Source organism: Lontra canadensis, unplaced genomic scaffold (assembly GCF_010015895.1).
Source record: "Lontra canadensis isolate GAN:19392208 unplaced genomic scaffold, GSC_riverotter_1.0 scaffold19, whole genome shotgun sequence".
In the NCBI taxonomy this organism is placed as follows: domain Eukaryota; kingdom Metazoa; phylum Chordata; class Mammalia; order Carnivora; family Mustelidae; genus Lontra; species Lontra canadensis.
Window position 1 is genome coordinate 9020291 of NW_022631013.1, and position 18700 is coordinate 9038990.

General features: G+C 40.4%; 1 protein-coding gene across 5 annotated transcripts in view; it reads right to left on the bottom strand.

Annotated features, from left to right (window-relative positions):
* Window positions 1–1879: 1879 nt before the first annotated feature.
* The window catches only part of DDX58 (DExD/H-box helicase 58), a 37215-nt gene continuing 20394 nt past the window's right edge, over window positions 1880–18700 (bottom strand). For 4 of the 5 annotated variants that reach the window (XM_032860348.1, XM_032860347.1, XM_032860350.1 and 1 more), the window contains exons 11-18: window positions 17100–17257; window positions 16031–16166; window positions 14884–15032; window positions 11551–11641; window positions 9144–9314; window positions 7735–7886; window positions 4491–4634; window positions 1880–2453 (exon numbers count right to left, since the gene is read on the bottom strand). In XM_032860348.1, coding sequence (XP_032716239.1) covers window positions 2157–2453; window positions 4491–4634; window positions 7735–7886; window positions 9144–9314; window positions 11551–11641; window positions 14884–15032; window positions 16031–16166; window positions 17100–17257 — 1298 coding nt within the window. In that variant the 3' untranslated portion in view covers window positions 1880–2156. Of the gene's footprint in view, window positions 2454–4490; window positions 4635–7734; window positions 7887–8715; window positions 8753–9143; window positions 9315–11550; window positions 11642–14883; window positions 15033–16030; window positions 16167–17099; window positions 17258–18700 lie in introns of those variants that run through there. The other variant, XM_032860351.1, reaches the window with a different exon arrangement.

Sequence of the window (18700 nt, forward strand, 5' to 3'; positions counted from 1 at the left end):
CGTGGTATCATAAAAGAGTACCTGATGTGATCCTGAAATTAACATTCCAGTTGGGCTCTATCTGCTCTGTGGCAAGACTGCTCACCTGCTGTGGGACTTCCACAGGATGGGAGTGGTGTCCCTTGGAGAACAGGGTTCCAGAGTCAGCGTCTTTGGGAACCACTGAGTTAAAGGGGTCTTGTTAGCACACAATGACAGTCATGGTGTAAATCACTCATTTGAAGGGCGGAGTGGCAGCATTTGGTTCAGAAGCCTGTCTTGACCACAAGAATGTTTTCATCAGAGCCTCTCACAGAGTATATGTTTCACAGGACTTGCTGGAGGAAATGCTGACCTGATGGTTTGTCTCTTAAATTCAAGTAATAATATCAGTTTTACCCCCCTGAAACTAATAATACACTACAGGTTAATCAAATTGAATTTAAATTTTAAAAAAATTTTAAATAAATTCAAGTAATAATACCAGTTGTAAAAACAGGAATCAGAGTTTACTTATTACACAGGCATTTGACTGAAGGCAACTTCTCATTTCAGGTGAAAAACCCATCACAATGTCAGCACTAGCAGGAACCAGAGAGAAACAAGGTCCTGCGGGTGTGTAATGGGTTGTATCTGAACCACCTGAGGAACCTCACTAAGTACACATGGCTGGACACCCTGCCAAGATGTCCTAATGGGGGTGGGGCACGTGCCCATGAAGACTCCCCACTTGCTTCTGACATACAGCTTTTGACCGAGAAATCTTATGACCAGCATTTAGGCATCAGTCAAGAGTCTGCATTCTATCTACCAGGTTTTTTCCTTCAGTAAATAGTAACCGAGTGCCTAACTCTGTTCAGGCTCTGTGCCTGGAAGTGGCTTGACTCAGGGCAAAAATCCAATAAGGAAATTCTAAGATTTTTTTTGTTTCACCTTCAGTCTGCCTTCTGTTGGCTGAAGAGAGGACCATTCACCTTCAAACAAATTGGACCATTTAGGTACTTGAAAGAACTTTTCTCAAATCTCCAGTAGGTGTTTTAAACATCCTATTAGGGTTCTTAACAGCATCCAAAAAAGGCAATCACATATAAAAAGAGATACTTGTGAGATAGTGATTTACATAATAAATATCTCTTTGGCTTTCATCCCCAGCTCTGGCACTGAGCTTCTAAAACCCTTGGAATTTCCTAAGTGACACAAGTGACAAAGGGTCTCTTGTTATGCTAATGACATGGCTTTTGTACCACACCTAAGGATGGACCTGGTAGAACAACCAACTCAGATTCTAGGGCCGGAACTCTCAGTCCAGCCCCCTAACAACCGGGGAGTGAAGTTGGAGGTTGAATCAATCACCAAAGGCCAATGATTTGATCAGTCATGCTTACATAAGAAAGCCTCCATAAAATCCCAAAGGATAGGGTTTGGAGAGCTTCCACCTGCTGAACAGGTGGAGATCTGGAAAGGACATGGGAACTCCTTGTCCCTTCCCACACCTTGTCCTATGCATGTCTCCCATCTGGCTTTTCCTGAGTTATATCCTTTCCTAGTCAACCGGTGATTTAGAAAATACAATGTTTCTCTGAGTTCTGTGAGCTCCTCTAGCAGATTAATCAAAATTCAAGGAGGAGGTCAGGGGAACCTCTAATCTATGCCATCAATGAGAGGCTCAGGTGATTCCCTGGATTTGCAACTAATCCCTGAAGTCGGAGGGGGTGGGACAGTCTTACAGGACCGAACAAGAACAATTTCAGTTTTGTTAAGGGCAAAAATCAGTTTATGGTAGAAACACTTTCAACATTTCCTTCCTTCCTTCCTTCCTTCCTTCCTTCCTTCCTTCCTTCCTTCCAGTGTGTACTGAGTGGCTACACTGACAGTCAGTTGTGAAAGGAAAGATCAGAAAAGAAGTTAAGGCTTTTTAATTTTTCCCAAGTACTTAGAGCTCCATTGGCCTACAGAACATTAGTGCTGTTATCACTTGTGTTGTACATATGTGATACAGTTCAAACTGCTAAAAACAATAAAAAGAGGGTGAAGTTAAGTGACATATTCAGTTTGATACAAGTTTGGGTAAAGTGTCTTCACAGTGGTATACAAGCAATCCATGACTGTACCCACTGGGGCTAATTTCTTCAGTTAAGTTCACCCATTGCCTGTAGCTAAAGACTGAGGACCCAAGGTCATTTGGACATTTCTGTAGCATCAAAGGGTATCTTCTCAAAAGGAAAATCCCTCCACTTTGCATATAGCTTCTGAGCTCCAGTTGCAATATCCTCCACCACAAAGCTTTCTATTTTTATAACTGGAATCTCAAATGTCTTATACTTCACATGGATTCCCCAGTCATGGCAGCAATTCTCTCTGGCACAGAAGATCTTTGCTTTCTTCTCAAAATGCCCAAAGGTCTTTGGTTTGGGGTGTAATTTGCTCACATAGCACTTCCTGAAAGCATCTCCAACCACAGCGTAATGGCAGTCCTACAGACAAAGAGATTGAATAAAACACAAAACAGAACATTAGAACCAGGACCGAACTGTGATTTTAATGATCTCCACAACAATCTGAGATGAAAAGCAGGTAGGATCCCACTTATGTGACAGATGGGGTAAGAAGGAAATATGCATTCACTGAAGGCCAGACATGCAACTTGACTCCCAGTTCCAAGGGTGGAAGTGAGCGTGGGGATGCCAAGTGAGGAAATAGGGGCCATCTCATGAAAACGAGGACTAAGAAGTTTCTGGGCAACCGAGCTTCTGAAAGTAGATACTCTTTATTAGTTCGGAAACAAAAGCGGGTATTTCTTGAAGATCTCCAATGCCTGAGTTTACCTGACAGGCACAATCCAAAGGATACAGAGAACAACGAAGGGTCAGTGCAGATCTGCAGAGGGTCACAGACTAATGTGTCCAGAGGCTCCAACTACAGTCAACTTTAGAGTAAATCTGAGAAACGCCATTCTGTACAGAGCAAATGCAGACCCAATATACGGGCCCCTGGGAGGAGGCGGGGTGGGGCAGGAGGGAAACAGTCACAAAGACCTTTGCAATAGAAAAATCACTCAAATTGGAGCTGAAAGGACATTTTCTAGCTAAAGAAGCGATTTACAAAGGCACGGGAATTTGCTAGTATCACCCTTAATATTATGCTTCTTGCTCTATGGGACTGATGAGAGACCAGCTTTCCAAAGACCAAAGAGAATCCTAATAACTCATCATCGGAACCAGCCTCTCTTCTATCAGGAGCAATGGAGTTACAGGCAGTTTTTGTCTTTGGAGATTATTCTATCCAAAAATTTTTTTTTCAATTTTATTTATTTTTTTGACCGAGAGAGAGAGATCACAAGTAGGTAGAGAGAGAGGGGGAAGCAGGCTCTCTGCTGAGCGGAGAGTCCGATGTGGGGCTTGATCCCAGGACCCTGAGATCATGACCTGACCCGAAGGCAGAGGCTTAACCCACTGAGCCACCCAGGTGCCCCTCTATCCAAAATTTTTAAGGAGGAAAAAAAATCCAAAAAACAACTTACCAGCAGATTTTCTAAAATAAGGAGATACTTTGTTTTCATTATAAAAGTGATCTATGGGGCGCCTGGGTGGCTCAGTGGGTTGAGCCTCTGCCTTTGGCTCAGATCATGATCTCAGGGTCCTGGGATCGGTCTGCATCGGGCTCTCCGCTCAGCAGGGAGCCTGCTTCCCCCTCTTTCTCTGCCTGCCTCTCTGCCTACTTGTGATCTCTCTCTGTGTCAAATAAATAAATAAATTCTTCAAAAAAAAAAAAAAAGTGATCTATATCCCAAAAAGAAAGTTTAGAAAACATAAAATAGGAAAAATCATGGAGTCTCACTGTAAAATATATATTTAGTATATTTCCTCTAGTCTTTTTCTGGACAAGGAAATGTCTTTGTTACAGTTGAGAGCAATGCGGGTATTGTCACTATTATTTCACACCCCAAAACTCACAGCATATTAACAACTTTGTTTCCTTGTTATTTTTTCTACTTCACCACAGTCTGTAAGAAGTTTTTCATTATACATAAGCTTTATGTTCATTTCGTTTAATAACTCTACTTTGGAGTCCCATTAGATTTATAGAAAAGGGCAAAGTTGTCCAGGCCTTTCCTGTATCACATTCACCCAGCTTCCCTGAATGATAACATCTAACATACCTCAGTGTATTTGTCAAAACTAAGAAATTAGGATTGAAACGTTACTGTTAATGGCACTACATATATTTACTTTTTCTAATTAATATTCTTTATCTGTTCCAGGATTTAACCCAGATACCCCATTCATTTAGCATGACCATTATTATTTTTAATGGCTACGTCATATTTTATTAAATGCCTTCTTTTTCTTCTTCATTGTTACAGGTTTCCTTTCAAAATTTTTTGGCTTTTTAAAATATCATGGCCATGATAACAACAAAAATAATTATATTCTTCCACAAACATCTCACCAATAGTAAGTTTAATTAGTGCTAAAAAATGACCCAGTGCTCTTTGCTCAAAGTTCGCTTACCTCTACCACTCTGATGTCAGCCGTGTAACATGCAAAGCCCTTACACTTTCTGCAAAGCAGTTTTTTATTCTCCTTATCGGGTACAGGTTCTACTTTTGCTTGACTATCCCTGATGAATTTTTCTTGCATCTGTATCTGGAGAATCTACATGCAAAAGTCCAAAAAAAACAAAAACAAAACCTACCTTATCAGTACAATGGTATAACTAGGAGGTATTTATGCATGTGTGCATGCAAATACACACACACACACACACACACACACACACGTATTATCATTCATTCATTTACAACTTCCATGAACATACAGTACCTGACTTTGTTTATAAAAATCCCATAGATAATTTTATTGGGTTCTCCTAATTCTTTATGTAGTTAGTGTTTAACTGTGACCTCCAATGAGCCTTTAAATTTTTGCATCAAAGATACCCATAAAGGGAGCACCTGGGTGGTTCAGTTGGTTAAGCAGCTGGCTCTTGGTTTCACCTCAGGTCATGATCTCAGGGTCCTGGGATTGACCCCCATATCAGGCTTAGTGCTCAGCAGGGAGTCTGCTTAAGGATTCTCTCTCCCTCTCCCTCTCCCTCTTCATCTGTCCCTCCACTCTCTTGCTCTCTTGCTTTTCACAAGAAATAATCTTAAAAAAAAAAAAAGATGCCCATGAAATACTAAATATGTTCATAAAACAATCATGTGACCCCTACTTTCTACTTTAGTAGTTGGCAAAAATTTTTAAATCATTTATAAATATAAACATATGTATTGACTGTTTCAGGTATAGTTATACCCACTTCTAGGACAGAGACCCATTAAATGGAACAGCAGGCAGAAGAGTCCCCATCTCCTAAATCATTTTTCTCTCTCCCCTTCTGACCACAGAGAGTACTTTGAGTTACAGTAAAGTTAAATGCTTGTATATAGTATGACTGCATTCTACTTCAAAACTTAGGGCATGCCTATGTACAACTAAGAACCCGGACATTATAGGATACCTGGGTGGCTTAGATGGTTAAGCATCTGCCTTTGGCTCAAGTCATGATCCCAGGGGTCCTGAGATCAAGTCCCATGTCAGGCTCCCTGCTCAATGGGGAGTGTCTGCTTGTCCCTCTCCCTCTGCCTCTCCTGCCACTCTCTCTCACTCTCTCTCTCTCTCAAATAAACAAAGTTGTTTTTTGTTTTTTTTAAAAACCTGGACATTATAGATAAAATAAACCTAAGAAGATTTAGAAGGGTCAAGAGAGGAAGGGAGACAGCTAGAAAACACAAAACCCTAAGAACAAAATGGTACTGAGTAACCTGGGTTTTCTTTTCATCTCCTATTACCCCAGATTTGAGACTGAAGGAACTGGCAACCGGAAATGCCTATGGACACAGATAAAAAAGTGTCTCAAAAAAAAAAAAAAAAAAGTGTCTCAACAGAAGCCTACTTTACTCTCTCTAGTCAAAGGACCAGGAAAGAGGCAGCCTAGCAAGACAAAAAACTTTTAGACAATGGCTGTTCTACTTCTGCCAAACATCACAGAATGGAACAAACAGCTATGGTCTAACCCCAGCCCATGCCAGCAAAGACTGAGTGGGCACCTAGATTTCCACTTTAACAAAGCGTCTGCACACTCCCACCTAGCAGTGTCAGAGAAGGCCAAGGAGGGAGCCATGCTCTGCCCTGCCACACGGTAGCCGCCCTTGCCTATGATGTCAGGGCAGACCCTTCAGGGAGCCACAACGCCCAGCCCCACCCACGGAATGACCAGCCACCAACAGGTCCTGGCTACACTGGTTCTGGGCTCCCTCTCATCCCTTCCCACCTCTGCCCATTTTCTATGGCTGTTAGGGGAATCCCAGATGCTCTTCAACAGATGTTTAACCTGTTCTCTCTTCATCCCACTCCTCATCCTGGTGAGCTGGCTACAAAAGAGTCTGGGTATAGCTGAGCCTCCGTCTTCCTCAACAGGCTTTTACTCTTTCTCCCCTGCCACACATGAGTCTATGTCATTGATCACCCAGTGGAAGAGACAAAAATTATGTCATGGGTAGTAAAGCTATTACTGTTTTAAAAATTTTACTGCCAACATCAACATATGCTACAAAAGGGGAAGATGACTCAGTGAAAAACCTCTATTCTCAGTAAAGTTCAGGAAGAAAATTAAAGAGGAACTAAAAAATTTCCCTGCAATTCTCCTCAATTAAAATATGGAAGAAGTATTTTTAAATATTTTAGTCTCTAAACTTAGGTAGAAATTTTCTAAAAATGAGTGAATACTGACATAAAGCTGTCCTTTTATGTCCTAAAATAAGCGTTAATTTGCTTTAGACCACTGCTTCTCAAAACTATTTTTGAGCAAAGAGATTATGACTTTTCAAAATTATGGACACTATGGAGTTGGTCTACTGAATTGTAAGGTTCATCTCTGTGAAGTTAGTGTGCCTCATGCCTCAGTCCATAACAGTTCTCATTTTTTGAGCACTTACTTGATTCCAGGTACTGTGCTGAGCAATGCATATACCCCCATTTTATCCCTAAAACTGCCCTGTGAATTAAATACCATTACTTTCCCAACTTTACGAATGAGGAGACAGATTTAAGAGACAGAGTAACTACCTGAGGTCACACATCTTCTAAGTGGCAGAGATCCCAAGATGAAAGTCTCTGCAAAGGGTCTAGAGAAAGTGTGGGGGTGCTTGTATGTGCATGCACATAAGCCTGTGTGTGTGTGTATTTGCGTGTTTCTGTTTCTTGACCTTCCCCATTCTGGTTCCATGCTTCTGTGTTATAGAGGAAACTGAAGTAAAATGAAGGTCACTACCAAGAGGCTGAACTAAACAGATACACCACTCCACAGTGTGCGTTCCTACCCACACCTACCAACAGGCATTCTAACGTGCACTGTGCATGGGGAGCTTTTCTCCAAGGACTCCGGATGTTAGCCACAGATTTGAAGGCTGTGTTTTGCCATGTTAGGGTGCAGTCCTCAGGATGAGCTACCAACTTGAGGGCCATCTAACTCAGTTTGCCCTTTTATAACTAAAAACCTCACTCCAAGTATTAGCGCTAATAACATATATTTTAATCTCACTGAGACCCAAAGCAGAATGAGTCTGATGTTTACTGCAGGGACAAAATTTTAAGCATAAACTTAGTGTTCTCATGTAACAGAGCAATATGATAAAAGACACCAACTACCCTCACATTCTGTTTGTTACTCATGGTCAGATTCTGCAAGAGTGACACAGATTAAAAGACTTACCTTTTCTTTAAATACTGCTTCATTCCACGTCTGAAGCCTTAAAATGGATTCATTCATCATGTTTTCCTTGTATATGTTTATCTTTTCTTTTTCGATTACATCAGCATTGCTGGTCAGAAGGAAGCACTTGCTCCCTCTTGCTCTTCCTCTGCCTATCAGAAAATAAGTATTTGGTGTCTTTGACTTAAAACTCTGATAAGTTTGAGAAGAGGTAAACAAAGGAGTACTCCTAAAATTCAATTCTGATTCACTGATACCCGCTTTCATAGGAAAGCTGAGCTGTTAGAGCACAAACTCCCAAAGCAGGTGTGTGCCTCCATATTAAACTACATGTTAAGCCAGGGGCGCAGCTTAGGCTGGCTTCCTTGGGGGGTCGGTCTCCAGGCAGTGTAACAGGACAGCTACATTATCAGAGACACTGCCTTAAAGACAATCCAACTTGAACACTCAGGAGGACACCGTGAGCACTCCAAGATGAATAATGAATAGATCCTCCCTCAAGACCCTTCAAGCAGGTGGGGAAATAGATATGTTCACAGTCACCAGAATACAGGTAGAAATACTAAGTAAAATAAGGAAGATAAATGTAAAGAAATATGGGCATTCAAGTTTATTGCCAGCTGGGGGATCAGGGACAGGTGATACAGAAGCAGGGGGAGAGGGAGGAAGTAAAACAAAGGTTATGAGTAGCAGTACATGAGCGCTTTCTTTGACAAGGAGAAAATGATGAAGTCAGGTTGGCAGAAGTGGATAACGAACAAAGGGGAAGAATGGGAAATAGGTTGGAAAGATAATTTGGTGCTGGACTGTGAGCTTTTTAACACCATGTAAACTGGGAAATACTGGAGTCTCTATACAGGGAAGTGACATGCCCAGACATGCCCAGTGACATGCCCAGCCCCAGAGCTGTTTTTCAGGAAGTAAAATGCAGGTGTTGTTACAGAAATTGGAAAAAGGAAGAGAGGCTAGTTGGGAGATTACCTAGCTCAAGTGAGAAGAATTCTATGGAGTATCTCTTCTAGAATACAAGGGCCCATCATTACCATAAGCACAACCATGAAGGGTCCACACGTTGGCTGCCAAAGTCTCAATCCAAGTGGGAATTATCTTTCCATAAATATGTCAGTCAATGTTGGTCAAGTAAACAGTACTCATCATAAACAAGAATTAAAATGGGGCATATATTAGTGGGCAAAACTGTACCCACACAATCCTGATCAAGTAAGCCACCTTTGGGGCCAAAGACGCCAGAGTCCATGGTGCCAATGGTCCTCAGTCACAATGGCTCAGTAAAGGAGAAAAAGCCAGAAGCACAATGACTAGGACAGAGTATGCTTCTAAATGACAGACACACTCACAAATCAGAGAAATCGCCAGCCGTTTAGTAATGGAATCAAAGCTCTTCTCACCTCTGGTTTGAATCATTCTGATGACATTGCCCACATACTCATACAAGATGACCAAATTACACTCAGCAATGTCGATGCCTTCATCAGCCACTGAAGTGGCGATCAGAATCTTTTTATCTCCATCGGTTCTAAATGCGTCCAATGCACACTTCTGTGCTGGGAGCGTCATGCCTGAGTCAGAGTCAGAGAGCATTCATTACACAACTTATCAAAGAGGGAACTTTACCCTTGAAAAGTAGCCATTAATAACGGAGTGTTATTACGTGCCAAATACTGTGATAAGTGCTTTATATTCATGATGTCAAAACAACCCTAGGCAGTAGGGTCTATTCCTATCCTTGTTTTAGAGAGGACATTAGGGTGATGTTCAACAATTTGGACTCTGCCACAGACTGCCTGAGTTCAAATCCCAGCTATGGTACTAACCAGCTGTGCAACTCTATCGCAAAACAAATACGGATTTTTTTTTTTTTTTTTTTTTTTGCAAAACTATCAACAACTATCAACAATTCATAGTTTTTTGCAAAACAATTCATTGTAATGCCTTTGCATGTGTATAGGACTTTACAGCTGGCAAAACAGTATCACAACTACTTAATGGAATTTCACAAAGCCCTTTGAGGCTGATGTGGCAAGTATTACAATTCTCCTTTACAGATGAAGACCTTGAAGTTTTGGAAGTATGATAAACTCACAGGCTAGTTAGTGGCAGAACCAGGCCTTGAATTTAAGTCTGAAACTCTAACAGTGTGCAGTCCTCAGCCAGTGATATACTGAGAAGGAAAAGAATTTCAGTGGTCTCTACCTCCGAGTTAAGAGAATTTATAAAAGTTCTAGTTTTTTCCTGTACGTTGGCAGCCAAAATCTTCAGATATATTTTGTTAAGGCCAAAACAATTTCTTTTTACCATCATTTTCTAGTGAATAATGAGCATGCCCAAGACAGACACCATACTTCATGAATTTCTAAATTTAGTCATCTACTTATTCATCATTTATTCAGCAATTATAGTTTGTCAGATACAAATACAATGGTTAAAAGGTCATTTTTATCTACAAGGATCTCATGGAAGAAGGAGATCAATAGGAAGCTATTGAAAAAATTGGTATAATATTGATATCATAGGAACTGCATCTGTGGGACTCTACCAGTCTTGGGGTTGGGGAAGACTATTTGGCAGAAGCACAATAACTGGTACAGAGTAAGTTTCTAAATAAATGTGGATGGATGGGTGATGGATGGATAAACGAACAAACAAGAAACTATCTCGAATGCTTATCTGCAAAGAAATAACAAAGGTTGAAAATCAACTCATGGTAGAGTCAGACGGCAGAGCTTTGAATTCCAACTGCAGTAATGTGGTATTGGACTTCGTTTGGTAAGCCAAACTTTCGAAATCTGAATATACTTATTATATTCCCAAAGTTTAAAAGCTGCATAAGGGGAAAGTGCAAGAGTGACGCCTGAGGACTGACAGGATGGGGACTGCTTATTAGACACAAAACGGAACAGGAGGAACAGAATGAGTATCTGTCCTGGCTGGTCGCTGAGGGTTGGGGAGCACGGCTACGGGAATGTCAGGTGAGGGCTGGCCACCCAGGGATCCTCCTAGAGGATTATAGAGGCACCCCTTCATCCTTCAACCACTGCAGCTAGACTGCAGGATTTTGTGCCTGAACTTTTTTTTTTACATTAAAAAAATATATAATACACATAAAAGCATCTCTAGCTTAAGAAACAATAAAATAGAAACAGAACATTTTTATTTCCAGCTAATCTAAATTTACTGGTTGAAAATTAGAGAAAGAGAGTGACGTGCTCAAACAATATTTTAAAAAATAACTTTGGTTTCATCCGAAGAACCTATGGGAAGAGGAGATGTCTGTAAGTTTTTGTATTTGAGCACTGTGATGGCTTTTTGCTGTGGCTAGGCTGAACTACAGTACCCGGTTATTGATCTAGGTGCTTCTGTGAAGGGAATTCACAGACGTAATTAAAGTTCCTAATCACTTGACGTTTAAGTTACAAAAGGGATTCATCCTCGGATGACTTGACATAATCAATCAACCCTTTGAAAGAGGGCTTAGGCATTAATTAGTCCAAGACCTCAGAGACTCCAAATAGCTCACACCTGTGGGTTTCAGACCTGCTCCTGTCCACCTACCCCATGTATTTCGGACTTCCTTTGCCAGACCAGTTGTGCATGCTAATTCCCAAATCCCTATGAGTTTGTGTGTGTTTGTGTCTACACACAAGCAACATATATATGTATATATGTATGAGTGTATAATCACTTAATGGTTTTGCTTCTCTAGTTGAACCCTGACTGATGCAAGCATTAAAAAAGAATTTGAATATATTATAAGTAATCTTATAGTATCCTAAATCTAATTCACTAATATAGTACCTGTGTTCTGATTTGTTTTGCCACGTCCAGTCAATATGCCAGGGTTTAGAAAGCTGAGCTCAGAATTTTCTTCAATCCACTTCTTCAAAGCCTGAAAATCAAAAGCAATTATCAGTTGGACAGTATTTGTTGGTTTTTTTTTGTTGTTGTTATTGTTTAAGATTTTTTATTTATTTATTTGACAGAGAGATCACAAGTAGGCAGAGAGGCAGGTAGAGAGAGAGGGGGAAGCAGGCTCCCCGCTGAGCAGAGAGCCTGATGTGGGGCTCGATCCCAGGACCCTGAGATCACGACCTGAGCCAAAGGCAGAGGTTTAACCCACTGAGCCACCCAGGTGCCCCTGGACACTATTTGTAGACCACAATTGTGTAACTATTAATTCGATATTGATATACTGCAAGAAGGAAAAACTTTTAGTAAGTAGTTCTCTGACTGACAAACCTGAGAAAAAAAGTCTTTTGGAATTGAATTCTATGCAATTAAATATAATGTTAAGATTTTTGTGATTTGATATAATTTAATCTCTGAGACCTTTTTTAAATGAAAAAAGCAGTGTTCAGGGGCACCTGGGTGGCTCAGTTTTTAACTGTCTGCCTTCGGCTCAGGTCATGGTCTCAGGATCCTGGGATCAAGCCCCGCATCGGGCTCCCTGCTCAGCCAGGAGCCTGCTTCTCCCTCTCCCACTCCCCCTGCTTGTGTTCCTTCTCTGGCTGTCTCTGTCTGTCAAGTAAATAAAAAAAATCTTTAAAAAAAAAAAAAAGCAATGCTCAGAATAGTGATTGTGTAGAATAAGTGAGTTTTAGCAAGATCCCAGGACATAAGATAATGTACAGAAGTCAGTTGTATTTTTTCTCACCAGCAACAAGCAACTACAAGCACAATTTACAACAGCATTAAAAAATTGACACTTAGGTATAAGTCTAATAAAATACGTGCAGAATCTGTATGCTGCAAACGACAAAACAGTGATAAAAGAAAGCAAAGAAGATGTGGTAGGTGACCTCTCGGGTGGCTCCCAGTGATCTCCACCTGCTGGTCTTCAGATTCTTGTGTAATCCCCTCCCTTCAAATGTGAACTGAACTTACTGACCTGCTTCTAATAAATAAAAAATGGAAGATGTGATCACTTCCAAGTAGAAGTTAAAAAATGACTATGACCTCCATATTAGGCATACTCTCTCAATCTCTCTTGGATCACATACTCTAGAGGAGGCCAGCGGCCATGCTCTGAGGCAGCCCTGTGGAGAAGCCCCCATGAGTGAGCTCAGAAGCACATCTTCTGAGGCCTTCCACAGCCAGGCAGATATGGTTGGAAGTTAAGCCTTTCAAGTAGGATCCTTGAAGTGACTATAGCCTGCTGAAAGATCCTAAGCCAGAATCATCCAGTTAAGTTGTTCCCAGATTCCTGATCTATAGATGTTGTAAGATAATAGTTTGTTGTTTCCAGCCACTAAGTTTCAAAGTAATTTGTTACCAGCAATACATAACTAATACAGAAGAGAGAAAGATATACTATGGTCATGCATTGGAAGACTCCATACTATTTTGTTTTGTTTCATTTTTTAAAAGATTTTATTTATTTATTTGACAGAGGGAAAGACAGTGAGAGAGAGAACACAAGCAAAGGGAGTGTAAGAGGAAGAAGCAGACTTCCCGCTGAGCAAGGACCCTGATACAGGGTTTGATCCCAGGACCCTGGGATTATGACCTGAGCCGAGGGCAGATGCTTAACGACTGAGCCACCCAGGCACCTCCAAGACTCCATATTGTTAAGATGTCACTTTCCCCCAGTTTTATCTCTTGATTCAATGCAATCCCAAACAAAATCCCAAAAGATTTTTCATATATGTGAATGAGCTGATTCTAAAATATAAATGGAAAGGCAAAGGAAGATAGCTAAAAAAAATTGTGAAAAAAGGAAAAAAAGTTGGAGGACTCACACCATAAAGCTAATCAAAGCAGTATAGAAAGGGTGAAAGGATAAATGGATGTAGATGAATGTAACAGAATAGAGAATCCAGAAATAGACCTACATAAAAAGACCAACTGATTTTTCGAAAAGTTACAAAGACAATTCAATGGAGAAAGGACAATCTTTTCAACATACAGTCCTCCATCAAGTGGATAGCCACATGAAAAAGATAAAAAGCATCTCAACCCATACCTCAAAATAGATTGTAACTGTAAATTGTAAATTGCAGAACTATAAATCTTGGAGAAGCTAACAAAGCAAATCTTTGTGATCTTGGGTAAGCAAAGGGTTCTTATATACAACACCAAAAGCACAATCTCCAAAAAGAAAAAAATTGGTAAAATAGAATTTATGGAAAGTTAAAATTTTCAATCAGTAAAAGATAATGTTCAGAGAATTAAAAGATCAGAAGAAAATATTTAAAAATCACATTGCTGACAGAGGACTTTTGTCAGAATATATAAAAAATATTTTAAACACTCAACAATATCATGATAAACAAATCAATCAAATCCTATTTTTATTTATTTATTTATTTTTAAATTTTTATTTATTTATTTGACAGAGATCACAAGTAGGCAGAGAGGCAGGCAGAGAGAGAGAGAGAGAGAGGAGGAAGCAGGCTCCCTGCTAAGCAGAGAGCCTGATGCAGGGCTCAATCCCAGGACCCTGAGATCATGACCTGAGCTAAAGGCAGAGGCTTTAACCCACTGAGCCACTCAGGTGCCCCTCAAATCCTATTTTTAAATGGACAAAAGAGGGGCGTCTTCGTGGCTCAGTCAGTTAAGCATCTACCTTCGGCTCAGGTCATTATCTCAGGGTCCTATGATGGAGCCCCACTGCTCAACAGTGAGTCTGCTTCTCCCTTTCCTTCTGTGATCTCTCTGGCTCTCACTCTGTCTCATATAAATAAATAAAATCTTTAAAAAAATAAAAATAAAATAAAATGGGCAAAAAATATGAACAGACACTTCACCAAGGAAGATATATGGATGGCTTATAAGTTTATGAAAAATGCTCAAATGTATTAGTTGAAACGCAAATATAGTAAAATGAATTTTAAAACCCTAGAGAGATGCCATTACATGCTCAGAGGATGGCTAAAATTGTTTTTAGTTAACAAAAAATTTTTAAAAGTATGAAGTCCTTGCTCTACAGGTACCAAGACTTACTATAAACTAGTGTGATGAAGATAGTAAGGTATTAGTATAAGGATAAACAAACAGATAATCAGAACAGAATAGGAAGCCCAGAAACAGACCCACACTTAATTGGGTGAGTGCCTGATTGCAGAGCAGTGAGGAAAGGAATGTCTTTTTGTACTGGGTCGATTTGTTATCCACAAGAAGAAAGAAGCTTACATCCACAAGTGCTCTGGTTTTCACAAAGAGGATGGTTCTACTCTCTGGGTTTAAGTGGTACTCTTCTTGCAAGATGAAGGAGAGATCTTTTAGTTTAGGGTTCTCGTTGCTGAGATCCATGGAAACACTTTCCAGTTCCTTCAGTTTTTCTGCAAAAAGGGAACATTCCGTAAGTGGCTTATAAAGTCTAGAAATTTAGAACACGTGACCTTATCTATAGTTCAGTTAATCTCTCAATCTTTGACCAGAATCCCAAGAGTAATAACCACTGCTTTAATGCATATATTAAAAATGCAGCAATAAATGCATACTTATTTTTCCCCAGACAGCTGGGTGCTCAAAGCATAGCAGCACACCACTGGGCTACACTTATGTATACTTAATACTTTGATATAAGCCAAACAAATTTATTAGCAGTAATTACCTTCAGGAAAAGAATTTGGAGAGAGGGAGAAGAAGGACTTACTTTTTATTTCAAATCTTCCTATATACTTCTTAATCTAAAAGCAATAGGATTATGGGCCATCTCGGTTTTCTTCTATATATAAATTTATATATAGTATATATAAATTATAATCTCTTTAAATCATTAAAACACTTTTTTAAAGCTTTGTAAAATTACTAAAAGTTGAACAAAAAAATGCCACCACCTCTCAACAATAAGAGACTCTGGACTCTGGGAAACAAATTGAGGGTTGAAGAAGGGACAGGGAAGGGTGGCGGGGGAGTAACTGGTGATGGGCATTTGAGGAGCACACATGATCTGATGAGCCCTGAGTGATGTACGCAACTAATGAATCATTAAATACTACATCAAAAACCAATGATGTATGTTGGCTAATTTAACTGAAAAAAATAAGAGTCTCTTACAGATGGAAAAAAATTGCCACTACCTATTATAATTTCTATGGGATGTGTCCTTTGCAAATCCCATTTTTCCTTTTTCAAATTAAGAAATAGTGAAAGCAGCATATTTTTTCCATAAGTAACATATTTCACTGAAGCTTAATAGTCCTGGTGTCTATAGTTGTCTTCTTAAGCCCAGGACAACTCCCTGAGCATCATCATAAACTAAATGCAATACAATATAAGTATCCTGCCCTGGAGTTGCCAGGCTCCAATGGCTTTTTCCTCTACCACCACCCACCTTCGAATCTACGAGTGAGGTCCTGCTCAGTCTCATCAAATCCTGCACTTCGGACATCAGCGAAGAAGTCTTTTAAGTAATCCAGAGCATCTTTCATCCGTGCATGCTCATTGATAATGAGGGCATCGTTATATTTCTGTTTGAAATGAAAACAGAGTTTTCAATGTTTCCAGTGTCCAATGCATTTGCTATACTCACATTCAATTAGTTTTTTAAGATGAGTGGTTTCTAATGGTACTGCAATAAAACCTTTGAACCAAATACTATTTTAAATACCTTTATTAGCTAGGATCATTAGTCAATTAGGATCATTTTGGAGTCTAGAATTCCACCTTGGACGGGAAAGAGAAAATTTACAAGAAAAATGCATGTCAAAGATTAAAAAACAAAAAACAAAAGCAAATCAACTTCCACATCAACTTGCCTCTTGATTCAGACACTGAATTTAATCTCTTCATTCATCCAGAGCCATCAGTGAATTGCAACAGCACCTGTTCCTACTGCTGGCGCTGACCAAAACATGCAACTAAGTTTGTTAAAATTCTATAAACGCATGCTGACTGAGTGCATTTTTAAATACTCTGAACAGCATGATAAGCAGAGGTGATAGTTATTGTTTCTTAACTTCTTGGTTAACCGGAAAACAACCAAAGACCCTGGATTTCTGAGCATGTGGCTTTGCCAAAGGTAAGAGCACCCATGCTTCAAAATAGGGCAAAAGCAGTCGTTTACTGAACTCTCAAGATGGCTGTCACCAACCGCATATCTACAATCATGTTCATCATCCCCCAACTTTTTCCAGTCGTGTCAATCATGGGAATGCTAGAGGCACAGGGTATAGAGCCCCAACATCTGTTTCTATCCTGTGGCTACTAGTGTTAAGTTTCAGTGAGCAGACAGAGAAGATGCTGAATGGGATAACTTTAAAGTTTGCTTCAGAAGAACCTCTCGGAAAGTCCCTAAGTGAGCTCTTGGAACAGGGTGAGAAGTTGATGTTCTCATGGCTCCCAGAGCCAACCTCCCAGGAGGTGCTACAACTAAAATATGTCACTACAAAGAACCCACATACCCGCAAGTGGGAAGTGTACAAATACAGGGCTTTACAAATCCTGCTCTCTTCATCTTTGTCGGGCAACTGAAACACCATGCACGCTTTCTGAACGCAAACGATCCACTGCTCATATTTCTGTGTTCCAAAACTTCTATTTTGAATTTGAGATACATTTTCTGGAAAAAAGAAAAAAGTGTTTCATTGTGCCATGTGGTCAGTCATTTAAAGTTCTAAGCAAGCCTCACCCTCCGATTTTCTTCCTTTCTCTCCGTAAGCAGAGTACTTCTTCTGAAACAGGCGGTTTTCTGTAGTGAATCTGGTTGGCACAGGGCTGCTTACTGAATACTTACTCTGCACCAAGAATCAAAGTATCTTACACTCATAATTTCATTCATTTTCACAAACCTCTGAGGTGGATATTATATTTTACACGTGAGGAAACCGAAGCTCAGAAAAGCAAAGTAATTCACCCAAAGTGACATAGCTAGCATGGGGCGGAGGGTGCAGGAATGCAGATCCAGGTGTGTCCAATACTGAAGGCTTGCTGGCTCTGTGAGCTGATGAGCAAAGCAGCCCACAGGTAAAATGATGGACATGAAAAAAATATCTAACTTTGCCTTTAACAACAAAGCAGCGAATAAAAGTAATAGGTCTCAAGAGATTCATGAGGAAGGCATCTAAAAGCAAGAGAGACAGAACTCAACACAGTCTCCTCTGTCTTGGTGTGAACTCAAGCTCTCTGATCTCCACAGCATCATTCACAGGGCCCAGCAAAGAACAGGCACTCCAAAGATGCTTGTCATGGGTGCTTCGGTGTGTGTGCATCTCCTAAGCTATGCCTCAGTTGCTTGGTCCAAAAATTAAGCATCAGCTCTGGTCCAGGCTGTGTGCAGGGCGCTGGTGGTAAAAGGATGCAGAAGACAGAAGAATCCTATTCTCAAGTGGCTCAGATCTCCAGGGCTCCCTGGGAAGAGCACAGTTTAGTAAAACTCACAGGCAAGAGCTCTGTTTCTGGGTTAAATTACTCTTCTTACCCATTCATGTTTGACAGGAGGAACCAAGGAGGCTATTCAGACAAGTATCATTGACATGCTTCTTTCCCAGCTCCAACTACAGACAAGGTGGCCAGCAGTAAACCAGATGAATTAACAAGTATTTCTTGAATGTGAGTAGGTGTGAAAATGAGCTAAGCAATCTGGAAATGAACAGCTGACAGGATGTAGACTGGAGAAAGGCGGAGATAGGGAATTAGAAGTGGGAAGAATAAGAAGGTAGAAATTCATGGGGCGCCTGGGTGGCTCAGTGGGTTAAGCCTCTGCTTTCGGCTCAGGTCGTGATCTCAGGGTCCTGGGATCGAGCCCCACATCGGGCTCTCTGCTCAGCAGGGAGCCTGCTTTCTCCTCCTCTCTTTCTGCCTGCCTCTCTGCCTTCTTGTGATCTCTCTCTCTCTCTCTCTCTCTCTCTCTCTCTCTCTGTGTTAAATAAATAAATAAAATTAAAAAAAAAAAAGAAAAAAGAAATTCATGTCTTCCATCCTTCTGCCACTCCCTAGTTCAGACCACATCATAATGCTCCTGGATAATATGACAGCCTCCTAAGTGGTCTCCCTACTTCTTGCC